Genomic DNA, 22,990 nt, shown 5'->3' on the forward strand with positions numbered 1-22,990 from the left:
TTATTCATTTAAGAATGATGATGCCAATGACTTTCTTTCCATTTCAAACATCAGAGCAGGGAGATAAATGGAGGAGAGAAAGGGATGCTGTCATCGGTATAGGGAGATTTGTGTGAGCCGGGTGGGTCAGATGGGTGATTGGTTCTGCTGACCTCCAGATGTACAGCATTAATCACACACACACACACACACACACACACCCGCAGAGACAGAGACAGAGACAAAGGCTCTAGAGCCTAATGAGCTGCTCACGCTGCAAAAATCCTTTTATTAATCAATCGTTTTACCCCGATTCTTAGAATAAGATCATTTACTTGAAGAATGAAACGTTGTGGACTGTAAGATATTAAAAAAACATTTTCAGAGAATATATCTTGATTGAATTAAGTCCCTAGTTGAATCCTAGTAGTATCTTACTTTATTTTTCTTCTCAAGTAAATCAATCTAGTTTTAAGATGTTTAAGCCTCGTTCAGAGACAGTCAGTCCAAATCCGTCTGCATGTCCGATTGAAATCCAAGTGTGAACATTCATTATTTGGTTTGTATGGACGATTTAATGGAAGGTTGTATACGCCACAGGACAAAAAAATAAAAAAAGATAATTGCGCGTTTATATCTTGCAATTCTGACTTTTTAACTTGCAATTGCGAATTTATAAAACGTAAATGTCAGACATTGTTATAGGAAACATGTTAAAACAATGTGGTGTAGTTGCAAAGTGTCGGACGATAAATAAAATGCTTTGCCTCGCCTTTTTATTGTACTGTGTTGTTAGCTTAGCAACATGCTAACACCAAACTCCTCTGTAGTTTCCAATGTAGACGAGGACTATTTTACGTTTTGTCAAATTGGTAGCAAATTTGTATGACCTGTTTATGTCCCATTGAGGGTTGAAATTTGGTCACTGTAACTAAGCTCGGGAAGAAGGAGGTGGAAACCAGAGAACATTCAGTGTAAAGTTTCAAGATAACATAAACAAACAACAAAACGAAAGTAAGAAGCAGCCCCTCATGGATGAATGCCGCATATAAACACAACATAAAATGTCCCATGCCTTCACAGACGTCATTCACAGTCATCACTCCTCCGTGGGACTCGAGACCGGTGTGTGGCGCATATGACGCACACATTATGACCTGCACACATTTCTTTCTTCTGCTTAAAGGGACACCATGCAGGAATTCAGTTAGAGTACTTGTATTTAACAATACTGTCGTAAATGCCACTCACGCAGAGCATGACATGCCGTGACGTGTTAAGGCGATACGCCCACCATTCAACCCAAAAGAAGTCATATAACCATTTCAATAACTCTTAAAATGTTCAGTTAAGGTAAAAAAAAACTGCATAGTATCCCTTTAACACAAACAAAGATATTAAGCAGATTGTTGGTAACCAACCAGTTGACTTCCATAGTATTTTTGTTTGCAGATGGAAGTCAATGAGGACCAGAAACTGTCTGGTTATCAACATTCTTCAAAATATCTTCTTTTGTGTTCTTCAGAAGAAAGAAACTCATATGGGTTTAGAATAACTTGAACTATCCCTTTACCCAGTAGCGGAGTGGTAATCGGGAGTTTTCCCGGTGGGCCGGTAGTGTTTCGAGGCCACGAGGGCCGGTCTGATAAAATGTATTGGAAGTTCGCCATGTGGACTTGGGGCCCAAGCCAAGGGAAGAAAATATATATTTTTTTATTTTTTAACATTTTCTATAACGGAGCGTATATTTGCACTAAGTGCTTGTCTTTACATCAAAAAGACGCCCGTCTTGAAACAGCTTCAGTGGCGTAGGTCGTAGGGTGTGAAGTGTTTGAAAGCAGCTTTTGATGCCCTGAAGGCGAGTTCGAATCCGCCTTTTGCCGAACTCTTTCTTCTCCCTTTTCCCAACACATATGTAAAGATGCATGTAAAACCTAACATTAAGATCTCTAGCGTTATATTTTTATTGTTATATTGTTAAAAGAATATTTTAACCTACATTACACTATAATATAGGAAAATTAAAATACTTTTGTCCTAATTTCTTCACTTGCAAGAAATAAACCCTTGAGCTTTTATTTAGGAGAAAACACCAGATGATCGCATGAGCAAAGTAATCACGCAGCACAAACTGGATGCTATTCTATGTCAGTTATTATAATGGCGCAAGGCCATATTATGGTTTAAATTTTTTCAGTTTATTGCTAGTTTCAGCCCGACACAGTTATCATTTTCACGTCCTGTGCCACGTTGTTTAAATAGCAAATATTTTCAAATTGGTCTGATAATATGAAAATAAAAGTATTACAATGTAAAATGTAAAATATTATTATTGTGTACATAAAGATATGGTGGAATCCGGCTTGTCCCGTAGATGATCTGCTTGCTAGCTTTAAACTTGCGCGCTTAAGCTGATGCGTTTCCTCGCTAGAGAAGCGTTCCGTCTTTCCGCTTGCAATTTCCGCCGTGTAAATAGCGAATCCACCATGGCGCGAGCGCAACTGGCATTTAAAGGCACACTATGCAGCTTTGATGTTTTTGTGAAACAGCGACCCCTAGAGCTGCTGTGGTGTACTTACACTGTCGTAAATAACTGTAAATCCCCTGTTACTGCAAACTACTGAAAACACACCCATTACTCATTAAGAGAATAGGGACAACCCCAGCAAACACAGAACGTTCCCCTAACGTTCCCGAATGGTCCCATGAGGTTATTTTTTTGCGAACCATAGAAGAACGTTATTGGAACGTTCCATGTAGGTTATTTTTTTGGTTCCAATTTTATAACGTAAGGAGAATGTTCCAGGAACGTTCCCTTAACCTTAAGGAAAAGCTCTAGGACCGTTCTGGGAACCAAAAACTAACGTTCCCAGAACCTAAATTTGTTTGATGGGACCCTTCTAGACCATGCGCCGGGTGCGCAGACCCCTTTTCACGTCGTTAAACTAGCAAAAGTGTATTCGGAAACGCCCTGAGTGCACTTGCGCCGTGCGCTTTAGACCAAGACCTTAGATCCTTAAAATAGGGCCCAATAAGGTTTGATGGTGGACCTTCATGTTTAGTTTTTTTCCCCTACAAATCATGTTTTCATACAAATCAAAGCTTGTACAAAGCAGTCATTTTAGTAGTGTTTCATATGACATAATTTGACAAGTATCTTAGCATCTAACATCCAAACAACCAAAGACCGCTCAGTATTTATGGCATTTGAAACAGATTAGCATACAGTAAGTATCAATCTCAAAAAGGACAGATTGCATTGGAAAACAAAGATGGATGTGAAAGAATGAAAGCTTTTGACAAACAGACTCTTCGTTTGACAGCAGGGAAAGCTCAAGGAGGATCAAGCTAGCATTAGCTGACTCATATTTGTTTGCTTTTTACAAGTCGGTTTCTAATTCATGTCATTGGTGCACATTTGGTTTCATGCACTATATTTCTTGCTAAGCTAATTAAAATATCTAAACCACAAATATTTCAATATTTATGTACAGTCAATATGCCATAATTTGCATTTTAAATGTGTTTATTTTTAAAAAACGAGGCATTGAAGTCGTATGTCAATGAGACAAAGTCAAAGCGATTGCATCTCAAGTGCATTTAGCACTTACTTCAGTCAAGTAGTGATTGTCCTTTTTATAGCTACGCACACAGCGCTGCAGGCGCACACTGTGACTTCGCATCACATTTCTTTGTGGTTTGCATGGTGGTCAATAGTTTTACTGAAATCTCAAATAATATAAGCTAATGGAGAACGTCCCTCCCGGTAAAAGTATGTGACCCAATTTATGGGTGTCTATATCAGTTAGGATGCTGCCTTAAAAAGGTTTCGGCCTATCATGAGGCACTTCACTACATTTTGGAGCAGAGTCAGAAAGGGAGGTAGTTTTGGATGTGTGTATGGGGAAAACGGCCCACTCTTAAGTGCGTACTCCCCGAGGACTCACTATCAAGGTCACTAAAACATCAGCACAGATTTGTATCGTCTTCTATCACTCACTCACTCACTCACTCACTCACTCACTCACTCACTCACTCACTCACTCACTCACTCACTCACTCACACACACACATACACACACGTCCAGCAAACATGCTGATAAGGTAAATGCCCAATTGCCTTGTCAGAAAAATCAACCAGCAGCAGTTATTGAAATGTCCCTATGATGTCACACACACACACACACACACACACACACACACACACACGCACACACACACACACACACACACACACACACATCTTCCACTGTCTATAAATTCAATTAAATTCATGTCTCATCAGCTCTTCATCCCGTTGCTCTACTGAAGTAGATAATGGGATAATAGAGCTCCACTTTTCCATGTGATTTCATATTAGCTAAGCCTTTTTCTTCAAGCTCTCCACATTATCACAGAATCACTGACTACGTTTACATGCAGGATATTAGCAATAACCCGGTCGCGAACGGCCATGTAAACACCGGCAAAACCTGAATATTGCTCATATCCTGGATTTTAAAAACCGGGATATTATAACTGGGGTACCCCTTTTCTAACCTGATTTTTTGGTCATGTAAACGTGTATTGGCATGATATCCCCATAATGATTTGTGTTCTGCGCATGTTCTATTCGCAAGGAATCTTGGTCTTTTGAGTAGAGAAACTTCTTGGCGCACACAGTATACCGGAAGTAAACATGGCGAGACCAAGGGGGTAATCCATCAACCGGAAGTTGAAGCCTCGCGGGAGCTGCCATCTTGTAGCAGAACTTCACTTGCGTTAGCATTCCCATTGACTCCCGTTCATTTTGGCGTCACTTTGACAGTGAATAACTTTACATCTGAGGCGTTTGAAGACCCCATTTGTCCTTTGTTTATTTCTAAAGAAACACGACAATGTATAAATAGGTCCATTACCTTGTAGCTTATGTTATGGCCCCGTAGAAGCAGTTTTAGTGAAAGTAGGCTAACGATTGCGTCATACCCACGCGACTCTCTGTCGCACAGTAGAGAGATTACCGTATGGACAGGAGGAGAAGCTGGCGCGCAATCGGGGAAACATGGAGGCAAAATGACAAAATAATTTATCAGAATACCTAGCAAAAGTGTCTCCTGCTTCTAGTTCATGGACAGCTCCTACTCACACTCTCCGCCTCTGCAAGTTTCGGAAGAGAATGATTCAGATTTCTCATGCCACAGCCACTAGAATACAGACGGGTTGCTCTCGTCACATCTACGTCGTCAAGCTCTGTTTGAGTCTGCGCGTCAGGGACGGAAGTGCTAAAAAATTGCCAAAAACGGGCTTCAATCGTCTCAATGGAGTTCCAATGAGATCGCTCTGTCCATTTCTTTTACTGTCTATGGGCGAGACACAGCACAGCATACTTTTGGAGCGAGCTCACTAACGTTACCAGAATCAAAGCGCAAACAAAGGCGATCGCTATCTGCCCCGAAATATTCATTATCCGCGTGCTGCTGTTGTTGTTGTATTTGGATACAGGAAGAAGAATCGGAAATGGCACATATTGCGTCTTAAGGTTGTTCGTACGTCTAGACGCTCACCGTGCGTCGCCGTTTACATCGGGATATTGCAATTCCATGTATACAGGAGAAACTCTCTCTGCTCACGCATGTAAACAGCTTATTCCTTTTGTTTCAGAAACCTGAATAGTGACCTTAACCCGACCATAACCAGAAAATTGGCTGCATGTAAACGTAGTCAATGTTTCAGTTCAGTATATCAGAGCAGTGTTTTCTACTTTCTACTTTTGCACGTATTCTTTTAGCAGACACCTCTTATCCCAAAGTTTATTGTCCAGCTTATTGAGATTGAAATGATATAGTGGCCCCTATTTGTACTCCTACGCCATATTTAAAAATGAATGTCACTGAGTTAGATAACAAAATATATAACCAATTATTGGCGTTCACAAACACTTTTGAATAAAAACATTTCACAAAAATGTTAATTGTAAACACACTATATGTTAAAGGTTTTGGGGTCGGTACGGCTGCATTTTGGTCGAAAGACAATGTAATATTGTGAAGTATTATTACAATTTCAATTCTAATATATTTTAAAAAAAATTCAGCATCATTACTCCAGCTTTCAGTGTCACATGATCCTTCAGAAATCATTCTAACATGATCTGCTGCTCAATAAACATTTATTAGTATTATCAAGGTTAAAAACAGAGCTGATTATTTGTGTGGATTCTGATGAATATAAAATTCAATAGAACCGCATTTACTTGAAATAGAACGCTTTTGTAAGATTATATTTTTACTGTAATTTTTTATCAATTTTTTTCCAAATTAATCTGTGTAAGTGACTCTGACCACATGACCTTTGCATTGACTGGTCAATAAACTACAACTATATCTGTGACATTTTGCACTCCATGTCTGTTAACACTATTTTAACAAAGCAAGGGAATGAATTCAAGCCAATTTCTTTGTTTTGATTCTTTGGCTGAAATTAGTTTGAGTAGTGTGAAGGAGAGGCAGATTGTGCAGGGTCTGTGGACACAAAAGCAGGGGTGAGACGGTGACCCCTATGCATCATTGACCCCAGCAGTGTCCGGGTGTCTTCTTCTCGAACTCAGGCACACCTACTGGGAGAAGTGGGCCATGAGAGGGGTATCTGTCAGGGTCTTGTTAGCAGGCTTGGGCTGCTTTCCCTGGCAGATGGCACATTAATAGAGCGAGGAGATACGTCTGTGTGTGTGGCTGCTTGTGTTTGTTTATGTGTGTGTGTTTCTTCCGTGATTTAAGACCCAGTGATCGAAGAAGGCCAGGGAAGGCCCAGAGGAAGGAGCAGGTGGGAATGAAATGTGTGTGTGTGTGTGTGTGTATGGACTGGTGCCAGGGTCTTTTCCACAGACTTGAGTGATCATTAGTCAAGCCAGAGTCTCATTCTCGGATGATTTTCACCCTCTATTGTGTGCGTTATGAAAGCATTGTTTAAAAAAAAAATGTTTGAATCAATTTTCTTGCATAAAATAGACATTTGCTAAAGTTTAGGAATTATCATTTGAAATGTAACAGATTTGTTTCGGATTCCTCTTAACAATTAACACTTTTATTTACAGTTCTTTTTGAATTTATGTTGGGTACACAGGATTTTTTTACAGGAAATCTCGCAAAATCTCACGAGACTTCAGAATAGTGAACTTCTCAGATAAATGTTGTGGTAATGCACACTTTTGAAAATTTACCATGGTTTTACTACAAATAAAAAATAAAACATGGTTATTGTGGTTAAACCATGATAATCACAAATTAACCATAGTTTCGCAAATCTAACTATAGTATTTATTTGGTTATACAAATGTTCAATACGCCTATAATAAAACCATGGTTAATTTTCCATCTCTCTCACACACATACACATACACACATACACCTATCCTTATTAGGAATGGTTTTATACTGAGCTAATTACATTTTTTGAGCCACACACATCAGGATTTCTGATCGTATACCCGATCTGTTGTCAAATGTCGGCTAGACTTGAGCTCAAGTTGAGGGTTTTATTAGAGCTCAGATCAGAATTAGATTGTTGGCACACAAAATAGAATAGGCTAACGTTTTAACGATAAAGAAAACATGATGCAAAGCTTTTGTTTGCTTTGAGATTATCTCAAATCCAAATTATCTTAATTCTACTGCCTATGGATTATGGAGGTCTGTTAACCTCTGGGCAGAGCTTCTCGTGACTGATTATTAAGTCGGCATATTTCAATAATCTGTACAGACCCAATGCGATACCACCATCATTCAAATATCAGTCAAATACAAAATCTTTCAAATCCTAAAAGATTTGTTTAGGCAAATATTAATGGGACAAATGAAAAAGAGTATTTCATTTAGTAATTAAATTTAGTATTAAATATAAATATTCAATTTATATTTATGAAGTGCGGATTGTTTGATAACCTTATTCAGTTTCAGTGTTATACCTGTTAGACAGGAAGGCACAGGTAAGTATGACGTTTATAATGGGTTTATGTAAGGTTTGTTTTAAGTTCACTTAAATTATAAGTTATATTTTTTAAGCCTAATAAATGTTTAAAATTTGTGTGGTGGGGTGGGGTCATTTTCATCGAGACATCAGTAAGTTAGCGATATTAATATCAGTGCTGTAGGGGTGTAACGATACACAAAACTGACGATTCGGTCTTCCCACGGTTGTAACGTCTCGGTTCGGTTCGGTTTAGAAAGCTAAAATTGCTTCTTTTTTTTTTTAAAGTGGTTTAATGAAAAAATGGTCTTTGTCTTTACATTAATTCAATTACAATTAAATGTTTCACAAGGATTAAAAAAAAAATCTGCTAATGCTGTAAACTATATAGGGAGCCGCATATTATTATAACATTAAAGGTTGTAGCCTAGACTTTTAACCAAAATTCAGATGCTATTTATTTTTTAGATATAATAATCAACACACAACACATTGTATGAAAACACGTAAACTGAACATAAGGCAGTTTTTTTTGCATTACCTTGTGTTTTTACTCTAATTTGTTATTGAAATATAATAATTTACACTGTTGTCATTTTCATAAACACATTAAATAATCAAGATATCATTAACAGGGCCAAAACGCCATTTATTGTTTGAATTTTGTGATCAAATAGATATAATTTGAAAGATTACACCTTGCTTATTATCGAAAGTAACAAAACACGGAGCTTGTTATTTGGTGTTAATGGTGGTTAGCCTACAAAACTGAATTCGTTGTCTACTGTACACATAAGACATGAGGTCCATTGGGCCGGGGCGGGGCATGTTCGGTACGCAATGAGAGTATTCGAATTCCGTATCGCGGTTTTTCGGTTCGGTTCGAATATCATTACACCCCTAGCCTACTGGCCTTCATTCATAAACAGATGCCATTAAACAATTATTTTAAATATACGTCTTTATGTTGTTTCTACATAACAGTGGGAATTAAGGCATACATTATTTACATTTTTATTTACACACAAAACATTAATGGCTAACATTTTGACTTTTAATAAAATGATTCTCTAATGTCTTGGCGATCGGCTCCTATTAAACGATAAAGAAACGAAGACATATTTTTTTCTTATACATATACTATTCTGTTTGGCAGAAATGATCGTCATAATCAAATTATTTCCTGTTTTTTGCAACACTATAATCCCTAAATGTATGTACATCCATTTTGGAAATGGGATTCAAATCGAAAACATTTTCCTCCATTTTGAACTTTCATGTTGAAATTCTTGTTTCTTTTTTCCCCGTGATTTTTTTTCTGTTCTTTGTAGTTTTATCTAGAATGATTGAAAACCCCAGGTGTTTTCTTGTTCTCTCATTAACCCTCATGTATTTAAGGTCTAGTTTCCATGTGTATCATTGTCAGCTGTTGTTTGTGGGTTTTTTTTTTGTTGTTTGTCACATTCTCGTTCCTTGAAATCTGTCCATGTTTTGGATTGTTTTTTTTTTCTCGTTCTTCATTAAATATCTGCATTTGGATCCATTGTTTTCTCTTGCTTTCTTGGACCTGCTTGTTATAAGAATGCTCATTTATGTTGGATCTTTTGAGAATTTTGGGATTGTTTGGGATTGTTGAGTAATGTTGGATTTGCATGGCCAGATCAAGTTCATGTGAGGCCCCTGGTCAGTGGGTCTTTATCTTTCTTTTAGTGGAAGGCTACTTTGGATTGGCTGTCAAAAGTTAAACACACTTCTTTCAGTGTAATGTTTTAGCTATGGCATGTGCGCGTAATTGCCTGTGCCAAGTAGCCAAACCTTGACCCCTTTTGAGTTGGAAGATTTTTGAAATATTTGGGGTATGTTTAAGAATGGAGGCAACGTTGAGAGATATTTGAGGATGTCATGTAATGTTGGGTTGAAAACTCTAAATACTCACGTCATGTCATTTTGAAGCATGTTAAGCATGTGACCCGTGTTTTTGTGTGCAGTGTCAGCTGTCCCAGGCGTTGAATGGAGTGTCTGACAAAGCCAAGGAGGCCAAAGAGTTCCTGGTGCAACTGAAAAATTTGCTTCAGCAGATACAGGTAAATTCTTTGGCTTTGTTGTGTGTTATGATGTTTTAGAAATATGAAAATGATGTAAACTCATAAAATATTAAATGCTTACATAGGAGAATCACTATGTTTTGAACACTTGTGAATAAAAAATTGCCTTCTTCACATCAGAGCAAAAATTAATAACATAATCAAAACAGCCATGCTAGCAGCACTCAAATATTAGCTTGTCCTCTTTGATTTGCGAGTGTTTCATTAAAGATGCAAATGAATATCTCGTTAAAAATGAAGTGGGGTAATTATGATGTTCAGCATGTATCCAACAAACACTCCATATGTCAGATGTTAACATGAATTTTTGTTAGCATGTTTTTGCATTGAACATCAAAGGGTTTTCAACCAGGGTTCCATGGGGGTGTCTGTAGGCAGAGAAAACATAAATTAATAAAAATATAAAACTAGTTATATCTGACAAGCTTGAAACCTTATCTCTTGAGCATAATAAAACATAATGTAACGTTGAAAAACAATGTTGGAAAAACATATTGGAAATCCCTGGAGCATGGTTGGACAAACCCTGTCTAATTTAGAGAAATTAAACTGATGTAGCTTAACATTCATTTGTATTGAATACTGATCAATGCAATTGCTGCACACAATCCATACATGCATTTAATGTCACAAATTTTCAATTGTATTCTGCCCCGATACCTCCAGGATTACGAGCTCTGAGCTATTTTTACTTAAGTGCAGAGTTTAAGCTGGAAGAGAGAGAGATTTTTTAATTTAACACACCTTTATTAACTACACAACATCAAAAAACAAAACAAAACAAAAAACACTACATTAACAAGAAATCTCATAAGCCTACTCAAATTATTAGGCCTTCTCAAATTCTTCCACAAAGTGCAATGTATCATTTTCAACCCAGCACAACATTTTTTGTACACTCCACACCTCTTCAAAGTTTTCACATTTTTTTTTCATATGCGTTAATGAGCCCCTTAAACCACAATTCAACATTTTTACTACTGCCAGCAATTTCATATTTCCCACTAATATAAACCGCCAAAAAACTGAGATTGACTTGACAAAAAGTTCCAGTCGTCTTTACTCAAATTTTCTCTGCGCTTCTTCAATAAAAAAAATAGACTGTCCTTGATGATTTAATTTCAACTCGCTGTGCAAGTGCATCAACATTGTCTAACGTGATAACGTGTCAGTCATATAATGGCAAGCAGACTTTGGGACAAACAAGGAGAACTAAAATGAGGATCAATATCAGCGAGATGTTTTTGAGATGCCGAGAGCTAGCGTCCAAGACTGACTTCCACTCGACAGAGAGATAGCGTCCGTGACTAATTTGGACTTGACAGAACTTCACGAGTCACGACTTTACAGCTTTATTAGACAGGTGAGCAAATGTACATAAAACATATGAATGTTATAATGTTAGCTTGACATGATAAAATGTTAGAATATGGTCAGTAGGGTTGGGTATCGTTTGAATTTGAACGATTCTGATTCCGATTCCGATTCCTTGTTTCGATTCCGGTTCCTAACGATTCTTGATTCCGATTCTTTTAAGAGGCAGGGTCAAAAAAGTTTAGCTAACCTTGCTAACCAACGGCCTTTCTGAAGGAAATACTCCTTCTGTAAAAATACTCCTTTTATCACAAATTTTGCATTTTGCCAAGATTTCGTTATTTTTAGAAAAGTGAAGCCACACTTTGGATCGCCGACGTAAGGTACTCATGTTCGACTCGCGCGGTTATGCCAACACTTCCGGTAGACGCTTCTTCGTTGGTGTTGTTCAGCGGTTTCTTCTTCCGCTCGGCGGACTGTGAATATCGAAACTAGGAATCGAAATTTTAACTTTTGAACGATTCCGGGAAAAACGAAAAGTTAGTCTCGGTTCCAATCGATACTCGATTCTCGATACCCAACCCTAATGGTCAGTATATTATTCTTATGTTGATCTAGCTGCTATTTTGGTATACAAACAAACTAACATATAGAATAACATTATAACTTTCAACACACATTTAAATGGCGTTTAGTGTGATAGTCTATCGTTATACGAAGTGGAACAGCGCTGCGTTTCCCTTGCAAGTTTAATTCATCTAATAAATTGACCTGTGTGAGTAATCCAGCACTTGCGTGTAGTTCAATAGGATGAAATTTCCTTATTCCTTTAAATCCGCGGGACTCACGTGTTTTAAACATTATTAGATCCATCAGCTTGACAGCAAGTCCCATCATTCAGCTTGTCACTGCGTCATAAACATACGCCTTTGTTATTGTTGGAAACTGCGCCCTCTTGTGGCCAAAAAAGCTACATATTGTAGCTTTAAGTCTTTAATTGTAACAACTTTGGCTTTTGTTAAAGTTTGCATCAACTTCAAAGTTGTCTCTCCACATAAATCGAGTTGAGCATTAATTAATGGCTCTTCAAAAAACCAATACAGAGACTGGTATGACAATGATCTTTAGACCTGTACCATACACCATTAGCCTGGATGCCACCCCGAACCCCGCCCACAACATTTTTCGGTCGGGAAGTTCGGTCTGGACTCGCTCCATTGAGGAGTAATTATGGTCAGTCAAAAAATGTTCGGCCCAATCAAATTGCTAGGGCGGGCTTAATGCGATGATGGACAGATGATCTGCAAGGACGTAATCATCATGTTATCAAAGAGCGCTTAACTGGTTTCCCTCAGAGATGACTGCGGCTGGAGAATTGAGATGTATAGATTCTGCTGTCGCGTCTGTTGTGAAATGAATCGACAGCGCATTAATTTTAATAGACTAACAGAAAACTGCAATCAAGGCATTTGTCGATCGGAAAGATATTTTTGGCGTCCTTCCAACATGATTCGGGAAAAGTGTAACTTATCAGCTGGCTCTGATGGTCGCTAAGAAGATGGGTCGTAATGAAAAGCCTGTGGTCGTTGTGGTTTCTCCTTTTATCGCACTCATGAAGGACCAAGTAAAAGAAGCAACACTCGTTATTTTACTTCTAAAATAAGTAAGTTCTGTAGTTGAAAACTACGCTATGCAAAGTAGTTGACTCACTTTGACCTGTATTTTTCCAAGAACCCCTTCAGGAGGCTCTAAAACTGTGAATCTGTGCTATAATGAGGAGGCTACTAAATTATGAATAATCAATGCTCTCTCCCTAAAGGACATTTTAGGTAAAAGCCATTTCCACCTTTCAAGTCTTCCTTCCAAGAATATTTTCCCAGTTTCTTTTCATTATCATTTCATCACCCAAAAATATTCCTAGATATTTCAGACCTCTTTGTGACCAAACCATTTCACCTGTTAATAACAGTTCTTCATTCCATTTTCCAACACTTATATGCTGAACTTTTGACCCAGTTTACTTCTGCAAATGAGATTTTCGCATAAATGTTAACAATTTCAACCCGCTTGTCAATATCATCCTGTCCACTGGTTTAAACTAAAACCGACTTACTGACACGAAGACTTCATAATAGATAGACATTTCTTAGATATAGCCTAAGTAACCAGAATGACCATTACTAACCTATTTTTGATCTTCGTGACCAAGCTTCAGCTTGTAGCCTAGCCTAATAAATAACATTTATACTTAGATGTAATGTCATATTTTAAAACCCGACGCAGCATAAACGGAAATTTTACCAGCGCAAACGAAGCACAAACGAATGAGACTATTTTGGGTCTCGTTCGCTCAATATCCATTGTCTCATTTTTTTAAAGTTTGTTTCTGACTACTCTTCACTCCAACTACTTCCTAGTTCTTCATTGTCCACACTCAAATCCAAAAACTCACCAACTTCACTTTCTTTTGTCCACACTCTGACTTTCATTATGACTTTGACACATTTTAGTCTGGACAAGCTCGTACCAATACCCCGCTTTCCCGCATCCAAAGCTCTCAATTGTTGCAAAAATTACACAATCAAAGCAATCAACTTTGAACTTAAAAGAAATATTCAGTTCATCAATATCACTCCTCAAATTCATATATACTTGTCGGTGAAAAGACACAATGTGTTTCAACAATGGGGATTTGCAGCCTAAAGGAATTTTCTTAAAGAGATAGTTCACTTTGAAATTATTTTTTGATATGTTTTAGCTTACCTCAAGGGCATCCAAGATGTAGGTGTCTTTGTTTCCACAGTATTTTCAATTTTGATCTTTTTAGGTCAAACCGTTCTTGTCTGTCAGTCATATAATGAAGACCTATGGGGTCCACCTTAAGTCCAAATTAAACATGATTTAATGACTCGTAAATGTAAGTACACATTGATGGCCTAAGACATGAAACGAGCGTTTTGTGTGAGAAAACGAACAGTATTTATTTTGTTTTTACCTCTTGTAACCACAGCCACGTCCAAGTGATTTGAGGGTGAGGGCGCTTATATGACTGACAGACAAGAACGGTTTGACCTAAAAATACTGTGGAAACAAAGACACCTACATCTTGGATGTCCTAGAAGTAAGCTAAAACATACCAAAAATTAATTTCAAAGTGAACTATTTAATCGCCCGAAACAAACTGTCCATATTGAGATAATTCCCATTTCAGCGCTTTGTCACTAATAAATGGAGGTACTTAGGAAACAAAACCTTTCTCGCTTGATTGGACTGATCATGTTTTCAACCGTCGCGTTCATTTTTTCAATTTTGTCAGCACCGTTCATTCTCAATGCCGAACGAATACTGTGACCAACACCAACCACCGCTCCTACCGCTAACACACATTTTTCGACTGAGCACTCAACTCTAACGGCACTTTTATTCATGCTGCCAGGTGAGTAGCTCAAAACTCGCCATGTCCGCATTCGCTACGGCAGCCATTTTAAAAATTGGCGAACCCAATCTCCCCTTTCTCACCACAATATCCCCAGTGCTTTTTGACGAGACACGGTAAAAACAGTGAGAGAAACAACACTTATGTAAACAGACCTTTGAAAAGGAAGAAGGGACTCCACAATCACGCTCCGATTCACACTCACACTCACTCAGCAAACGCCCACACATGCGCACGAGAGAGAGAGAGGGGGAGAGGGAGATTGTCTTTGAAAGCCTCTGTAGATTAAAGTACACGAGTGTTCAGAGTTTTTCAATGTAATGTGCCATACAGGCACACACAAAGACAAGTCCTGCCGAAGGACCTTATTAGTCTGGTTTCAAGCCTGACCTCTTATTTTAAAATGCACCAGTCAGTCACCAGTCATACTCTTGTCAAACATCTCCTCTTCATCATTTTTGTGTAGAAGATGAAATGACTCAGTCCCATCAGCCCTGTTAGTGTGTGGGTGTATGTCTCACATCTGAGTCACATCCATACTCAAAGTGAATGAACGATTAGTTCAGTTCGTAACTCCTACACCACAGACGATCTCAAACTGATCTTTGCCAGTTTAACAAGATGAACTTTAAAGCTGAAGTGTGTCATTTCTGTGGCACTAGGGGTACAAAAACAGAATACCAAAAGATCCAAATACTCACTCCGTCTTTCATTGCTCGCACAAACTCCAGGACCAAATTTACACCATTGGTTGTTTGCATGGTCCAGTTCTCTTCTGGTGGATGCCGTAGCTACACCATTGAATGGTATTTGTATTCCTGAAGCCTCGTTCCATCTCTGACATACTCCCTGTGGGGCTGTCAAAATGGCTGAAAAACTGAATTTGAATTTTATACTTATTATTATAGAACTATATTCAAATTTAAAAGACATAATTTCAGTTAGGGGGAAACAGATTTCGGCTTGTCTCCTGAGGCAAATATGAGCAAAATATGAATGCACCACATTCAATTGTTTATTCAAAGCAATGAAATAACATGACTGTCTACAAACAAGTGCATATCGTTTAAAACGATGTTTATAATTTTGTAAATTGCATACTTAATCTTTAAAGTAGTGAGAACGACTTTTAGGTAATAGTGACCCATAACTGATTAGCAGCAGAAGGATTAGAAGTATTTCATTAAGACAGTAATAGCGTGAGTTAGCCAGTTAGCAGGAGATCAACACAATATACAACTCAAAACTGAGTATTTTGAACACCATCTTTCAAGAGCAAACGGTTCGCAAATCCTGTATTGAACTCCGAGATAAACAGTCGTCAGTAAAATAAAGGGAACACAACAGAAGTTTAGGATTATATTGCTGTGGTATCGTGGTAAAGATTCATTTAAACTACTGATTCTTCACATGCTCGTCCTTGGGCAGTGAATAAAACCTGGGTTTCCCTTCACACAGTAGAGCACATCGTCTTCTGGACATGATGTCGTCCAGTGTTTACAGGAATCAGCCAGTGTCTGAGGGCGTTAAAGTTCCCTATCGAGGGAACTCAACACTGCGTCGATAAAATCGACTCTTTGGGGACGCTCCCTAAGCGTGCACCTCTGAAGTATGAATGAAACTAATCCAATCCTGATTGGTGTTGCGTCGTGACGTAACATGTGACGGCATACCCGGAAGTATAAAAGTGACGCTGTCACAACACACACTAGCTTTCGCTCTTCAGCAAGCGCTTTATGTTGAAACTGTCTGTCTTATTTGGTGTTGTTTGTCTTATTATTGAAAGAAAGTATGGCCAGTGAACAATTCAAGAGGTGTGTGCATCCCTGCCCTCGTTTCATCACGGGTGGGGACGCACACTCTCTCTGTGTGTATTGTTTGGGAGTGCAGCACGCACGGGCAGCTCTCGAGGGGGCTGCTTGTGAAATGTGTGAGGCTTTGCCTATTAGAGTGCTGCGCTCCCGGCTGGCGTGCTTTGACGAGCACGGTCAGGCTCGCGTTCCCCAGGGTTCCGGTCCCGCATATGTCGAGGCGATGCGGCGACTGAGATCCTGGGGTTCGCAGCGGGATCTGGCGGAGGAGAGTGAGAATGCTGAGGCATTTTCTCGCTCGCCATCGGCTGATCCCGCAGCCTCTGAGAGTGGTGTGGGAGCCCGCGCTGCGGTTTCTCCTACCCGCGATCAGGTCCCGGTGCTTGAGCTGTCTACTTCTGAGGAAGGGGACGTGCTCAGCATCGATGCGGACGACCGTGATCTCAGCACGCCATCACGCGGCCTGGGTTATGAGGAGCTGGTGGAGGTTGTGACACGCGCTGTGGCCAGACTAAACATCAGCTGGCCACAACATGAGCAGGAAACGCAAGTCACCAGTAAAATGGACGAGCGTTACCTGCAGCGCAGGTCACAGCCTCACCGCCGGGGTCTGCCGTTTTTCCCTGATCTCCATAAAGAGATCTCGAGAACGTGGGAAAGACCGCATTCGTCCCGTATTTCGAGTCCCAATGTAATAGATTACAGCAATGTTATGGGGGCTCGAGATATGGGATATGGGAAAATGCCGAAGGTGGAGGAGGCTTTAGCGAGCTATCTCTCTCCCGAATCGGCGTCTTCCCTAAAGACCCCGGTGTTGCCTAGTAAGCCCTGCAGAGAGACATCTGCATTGGTGGGCAGGGCTTACATGGCGGCGGGTCGGGCTGGTTCGTGTCTGCACTCAATGGCGATTTTGCAGGCATACCAGGCCGACCTCCTGAAAGATTTGGATGAGGGGGAGGGGCCTACTCCTGAAGATGTCGCGGAGTTGAGGAAGGCCGCAGACTTGTCTCTCCGGGCCACTAGGGAAGCGGCCAGCGCTATTGGCCGCTCTATGGCGGCCATGGTGGCCACGGAGAGGCATCTGTGGCTGAACTTATCCGGTATTAAAGAAAAGGATAGGTCCTTCCTGCTGGATGCGCCGCTTTCGGCTTCTGGCCTGTTCGGCGACGCCGTTAATTCGGTTGTCGACAGGTTTCAGGAGTCGAGAAAACAATCTGCGGCGTTCCAGCAGTACCTCCCCCGGAAAGCGAAGGCCAAATCTAGTAGGGGGGGGCAAAGCAATCAGCCCCAGCCATCAGCCAGCTCCTCCCACAGGGCAGAGCAGAAGGAGAGCGTTTCCTCTAGAGCCCCCCCTCCGGGGTCTTGGCAACAGAGGAAACGCTCCCAAAAACCGAAGTCCTCCAGCCAGAGGGGCGACCTGAGGGACGTCATTCAGGCTAAGAGGACTCCGGAAAAGAGGTCCTAGCCAAGGCAGGACTTCAGAGGGCTGCCCCCTCCGCAGTGAGACAACCGAGGTTGTTCTCACAACGGGGCCCTCTAGGAAAAGATGCAGGTCCGCCGTTAACAGCGCTTCGGGCCGCATCAATTTCCAGCGAAAAGACACCAGAGGCCAGCCTCGAGAGGCTGGTACCCTTAGCAGATTTTGTAGAGGGATGGTATCATCTTCCCAACATATCTCCATGGGTCCTGCAGATAATACGAGTTGGGTACAGACTGCAGTTCGCGCACCGCCCCCCCAAGTTCTCTGGGGTGGTGCTCACTGCGGTGGTCCCAGAGCAGGCTCAGGTGTTGGAACAAGAAGTACAGACTCTGCTGTCGAAAGGAGCCATAGAACGTGTTCTTCCGGTAGACAGGGAGTCCGGGTTTTACAGCCGGTACTTTATAGTTCCAAAGAAGGATGGGGGGTTAAGGCCAATTTTGGATCTCAGGGTGTTGAACCGGTCTCTGAGAAGGTTCAAATTCAGAATGTTGACCATTCCAACAATCGTGAGTCAAATCAGATCCGAGGACTGGTTTGTCACGATAGATCTGAAAGACGCCTATTTTCACATCTCCATCCTTCCTTGTCACAGGAGGTACCTGAGGTTCGCTTTCGGGGGCGAAGCATACCAATATCGGGTTCTTCCGTTCGGCCTAGCACTCTCCCCGCACATTTACCAAGTGTATGGACGTGGCCCTTGCTCCACTGAGACTTCAGGGGATTCGCGTATTGAATTATCTCGACGACTGGCTTATTTTGGCCCAGTCTCGGGAGATGGCAGTTCGGCATCGAGATGTCGTTCTTGGCCATATTCAAAAATTGGGGTTAAGACTCAATTTGAAGAAGAGTGTGCTAGAACCGTCCCAGGGCACGACCTTTTTGGGAGTCGTGTGGAACTCGATTACAATGCAGGCACGTATGTCTCCCGCACGTATCGAGTCAATTCTGGCGATGGTGTCCAGGGTGAGGCTAGGTCAGGCCGTCACTGTGAAACACTTTCAAAGGATGCTGGGCCTCATGGCAGCGGCATCCAACATTATTCCTCTGGGCCTCCTTCACATGAGGCCCCTCCAGTGGTGGTTGAAGACCAAGGGGTTCTCACCCAAAGGAAATCCGTTCCGTATGATCAGAGTAACGCGCAAGTGCCTTCAGTCTCTGCAAATATGGAAGAAGCCTTGGTTCCTATCCCAAGGGCCAGTGTTGGGGGTGTCATGTCGCCGGGAAACCGTTTCGACAGACGCCTCCCTTACGGGCTGGGGCGCGGTCATGGACGGCCGCTTTACCAGGGGTCTGTGGCAGGACCATCATCGCACTTGGCATATAAATTGCCTGGAGATGATGGCGGTATTCAAGGCTTTGAGGAGCTTCCTCCCAGACATCGAGGGTCGCCACGTCCTTATACGGACAGACAATACGTCAGTGGTGGCCTATCTGAACCGACAGGGGGGACTCAGATCGCGCCCTCTGTGCAAACTGGCGCATCAGATTATCCTTTGGTCCCAGGGAAAGATATTGTCAATAAGGGCAATGTATATCCCAGGGGTTCAGAATCGGGGAGCAGACATCCTGTCGAGGCAGGGGCTGAGGCCCGGGGAATGGAGACTTCATCCGGATGTGGTGAAGTCGATATGGGAGAGGTTCGGACCGATGGAAGTGGATCTGTTTGCGTCTCGAGAGACGTCCCACTGTCCACTTTGGTTCTCCCTCTCACATCCAGCCCCGCTGGGGTTGGATGCCATGGTACAGGCTTGGCCGAGGCTTCGCCTGTATGCTTTCCCCCCGATCGCTCTGCTCCCAGGGGTCCTGGAGAGGGTCCGTCAAGAGGGCATCAGTCTACTTCTGGTTGCCCCGAGATGGCCGACACGAGTATGGTTCTCGGATATAATATCACTCCTCATAGCTCCGCCATGGCCGATTCCTCTGAGGAGGGATCTATTGTCTCAGGCGGAGGGCACAATCTTCCACCCTCGCCCAGAGTTGTGGAAGCTGTGGGTCTGGCCTCTGAGGGGGTTCAGTACCTAAATGCTGGCTTATCAGCTGAGGTGGTTGAAACCATACTTAGCTCTAGGGCCCCATCTACCAGGAGATTATATGGCCTCAAGTGGAAGGTGTTTCACACTTGGTGTGGAGAACGGAGGTTGGATCCAGTAAACTGCCCAGTGGCTTCAGTTCTGGAATTCCTTCAGGATCGTTTCTCTGCGGGTCTCTCCCCGTCCACTCTTAAGGTGTACGTGGCTGCCGTTTCGGCTTTCCACGCGCCAGTAGATGGTGGACCTCTGGGGAGGCACCAGTTGGTCATTAGGTTTCTCCGTGGTGCTTGGAGGATGAGGCCGGCGATCAGGTCCAGGGTGCCTGCCTGGGATCTGGCAATAGTTCTGGAAGGGTTGTCCCTCGCTCCCTTCGAACCTTTAGAGTCGGCTTCGCCTAAGGACTTAACGTTGAAAATGGTCTTTCTCTTAGCGATTACCTCTCTTAAGAGGGTGGGAGATCTCCAGGCCCTGGCGGTAACGCCAGCTTGCTTGGAGTTTGCCCCTGGCAAAGTAAAGGCCTTTTTGCACCCGAGTCCGGGCTACGTGCCTAAAGTTCCTTCGAGTACGGCTCGCTCTGTAGTCCTTCAGGCATTCCATCCTCCACCTCATGTGTCGGCGGGAGAAGAGAGGCTTCACTTGCTCTGCCCCGTCAGAGCTTTGAGTGTATACTTGGAAAAGTCTGCTTCTTGGAGAAGATCTGACCAGTTGTTAGTATGCTTTGGGTCACCTAAGAGGGGGCTCCCGGCAACCAAACAAACTATAAGTAACTGGATTGTCCAGGCTATTACTGAGGCTTACAAGGTGCGTGGGGTTCCTTCACCTTTGGCCTTAAGGGCTCACTCGACTAGAGGCATGGCTTCCTCTAGGGCCCTTCTGTCGGGAGTACCTCTGCAGGAGATTTGTGAGGCAGCCGGCTGGGCTACCCCGCATACTTTCATCAGGTTTTACAGTCTCAGCCTTCCCAGTACGCCCGGTGCACACGTACTCGGCCCTTGCTGAGTGCCTAATCAGTTTCACTCTGGGGCGGGTCTGTTTGGTGCGTGGCCTAGTGGGTACTCGTTCCCCAAAGAGTCGATTTTATCGACGCAGTGTTGAGTTCCCTCGATAGGGAACGTCTCGGGTTATGACTATAACCCTTGTTCCCTGAGAAGGGAACGAGACACTGCGTCGTGTTGCCACGCCCCCTTTTCAGACCCTTGAGCGTCTTGCTTCATCGCGAGGCTAGTGTGTGTTGTGACAGCGTCACTTTTATACTTCCGGGTATGCCGTCACATGTTACGTCACGACGCAACACCAATCAGGATTGGATTAGTTTCATTCATACTTCAGAGGCGCACGCTTAGGGAGCGTCCCCAAAGAGTCGATTTTATCGACGCAGTGTCTCGTTCCCTTCTCAGGGAACAAGGGTTATAGTCATAACCCGAGACGTTTTCTGCGTGTGGAATAAGTGGGCGGGCATATGCTAATGTTTCGTGTTGACGTCACAACAAAACGGTTTATGACTCGTCTGAAAAACGATTCATTTCATTGACTCAGAGTCGACTCTTACTTTTGAAAGACAATAACTTTATACACAGTGCACTTTCACACTTAAAATTGCAGGATGTTTTCATCCACTTAGAGGTATGTTATACACTACATGAAAGGTAATTTTCAAAAATCCATAATAGGGGCCTTTTAAGGCTCAGACAGTAGGAAATTGTGAACTTTATCACTACTAACTTTATAAGCAGACTTCCTGCTTGAAGTCTGCTTCCTGTTCTTATATTCAGATACATGGTATGTACTGTTTTATAGGACAAATTCTTGAGGCTGACTCTCAATAAAAGTATATTGTGTGTGTGTGTTCTTGCATAAATGGTTTATGAGGAGTGAGGATACAAATGTCTATGTTGACAGGCAGCATTACAATGTAAACACTTCCTGTGTCCCCGTAAACCTAACAGCTTAATAAATATACTAAACAATGTTTTAGAAATGATTTGTTATCGCAAATCTTTCTTTGTCAAATTTACTTAACAGTAAATGTGGTTTAGATAACAATCTTTTGAGTTTATATTTATTAAACCATTCTCCATTGTATTAACTAAACATAAAATGAAACTAAATATAACATTTTTCAATTTCAATGAACTTGAAATTAAGCTAATCAGGTAACATTTTATATATATATATATATATATATATATATATTTTATTATTTTATTTTATTTTATTTTTTATTTTTTTTACAGTGTAGGGTTAGGGGATAGAACACACAGTTTGTACAGTATAATGGAAGATACAATGAAAAGTTCCCCACAAAACATGTGTGTGTGTGTGTGTGTGTGTGTGTGTGTGTGTGTGTATGTGTGTAACAGGAGAACGGGGTTGAGTTTGAGGCATGTCTGGTCGCTCAGTGTGACTCTCTGATTGAAGCGCTCACTCGGCAGAAGGCCAAACTGCTCACCAAGGTCACAAAGGAGAAAGAGAGCAAACTGAAGGTAGGTCAGCACACACACACACACACACACACACAAGCACATCTCTTGTCACTCATTCCTATTCTAAACACCTTTTGACAAGGGCCCACAAACCTAAACTTGGGCGTAATACTTTTCTAGTGGTTGTAGTAGTAATTTTAATATCATCTTAAAACCATTAAAAAGTTCACCTTTAACTGCAGTACTTTAAATTTTGCTGCAGCAAGATTATTTTCTCAATCGGTCACATGATAATATAGCCTGCTGCTTCACCCCACAGATGGGATAGAGGAAGAGATAGTTTCTGTAAGACACTGTTAGTGTCCAGACCTTACGGAAAGCAGATTGAGGGCCCTATTTTAAAGATTTAAGCGCATGGTTTAGGTACACTTAAAAGGGATAGTTCACTTTGAAATTAATTTTTGATAT

The 22,990-nt window shown here is 41.7% G+C and overlaps 1 protein-coding gene across 2 annotated transcripts in view; it reads left to right on the plus strand.

Moving 5' to 3' along the window:
• trim67 (tripartite motif containing 67) overlaps positions 1 to 22,990 on the plus strand; it is a 73,909-nt gene that overhangs the window by 6,405 nt on the left and 44,514 nt on the right. For both annotated transcript variants that reach the window (XM_089118470.1, XM_089118471.1), the window contains exons 2-3: positions 9,912 to 10,007; positions 22,460 to 22,582. In XM_089118470.1, coding sequence (XP_088974596.1) covers positions 9,912 to 10,007; positions 22,460 to 22,582 — 219 coding nt within the window. The remainder of the gene's footprint in view (positions 1 to 9,911; positions 10,008 to 22,459; positions 22,583 to 22,990) is intronic.

This window comes from Pimephales promelas, chromosome 13, assembly GCF_988280905.1.
Source record: "Pimephales promelas chromosome 13, fPimPro1.hap1.1, whole genome shotgun sequence".
Lineage (NCBI taxonomy): Eukaryota > Metazoa > Chordata > Actinopteri > Cypriniformes > Leuciscidae > Pimephales > Pimephales promelas.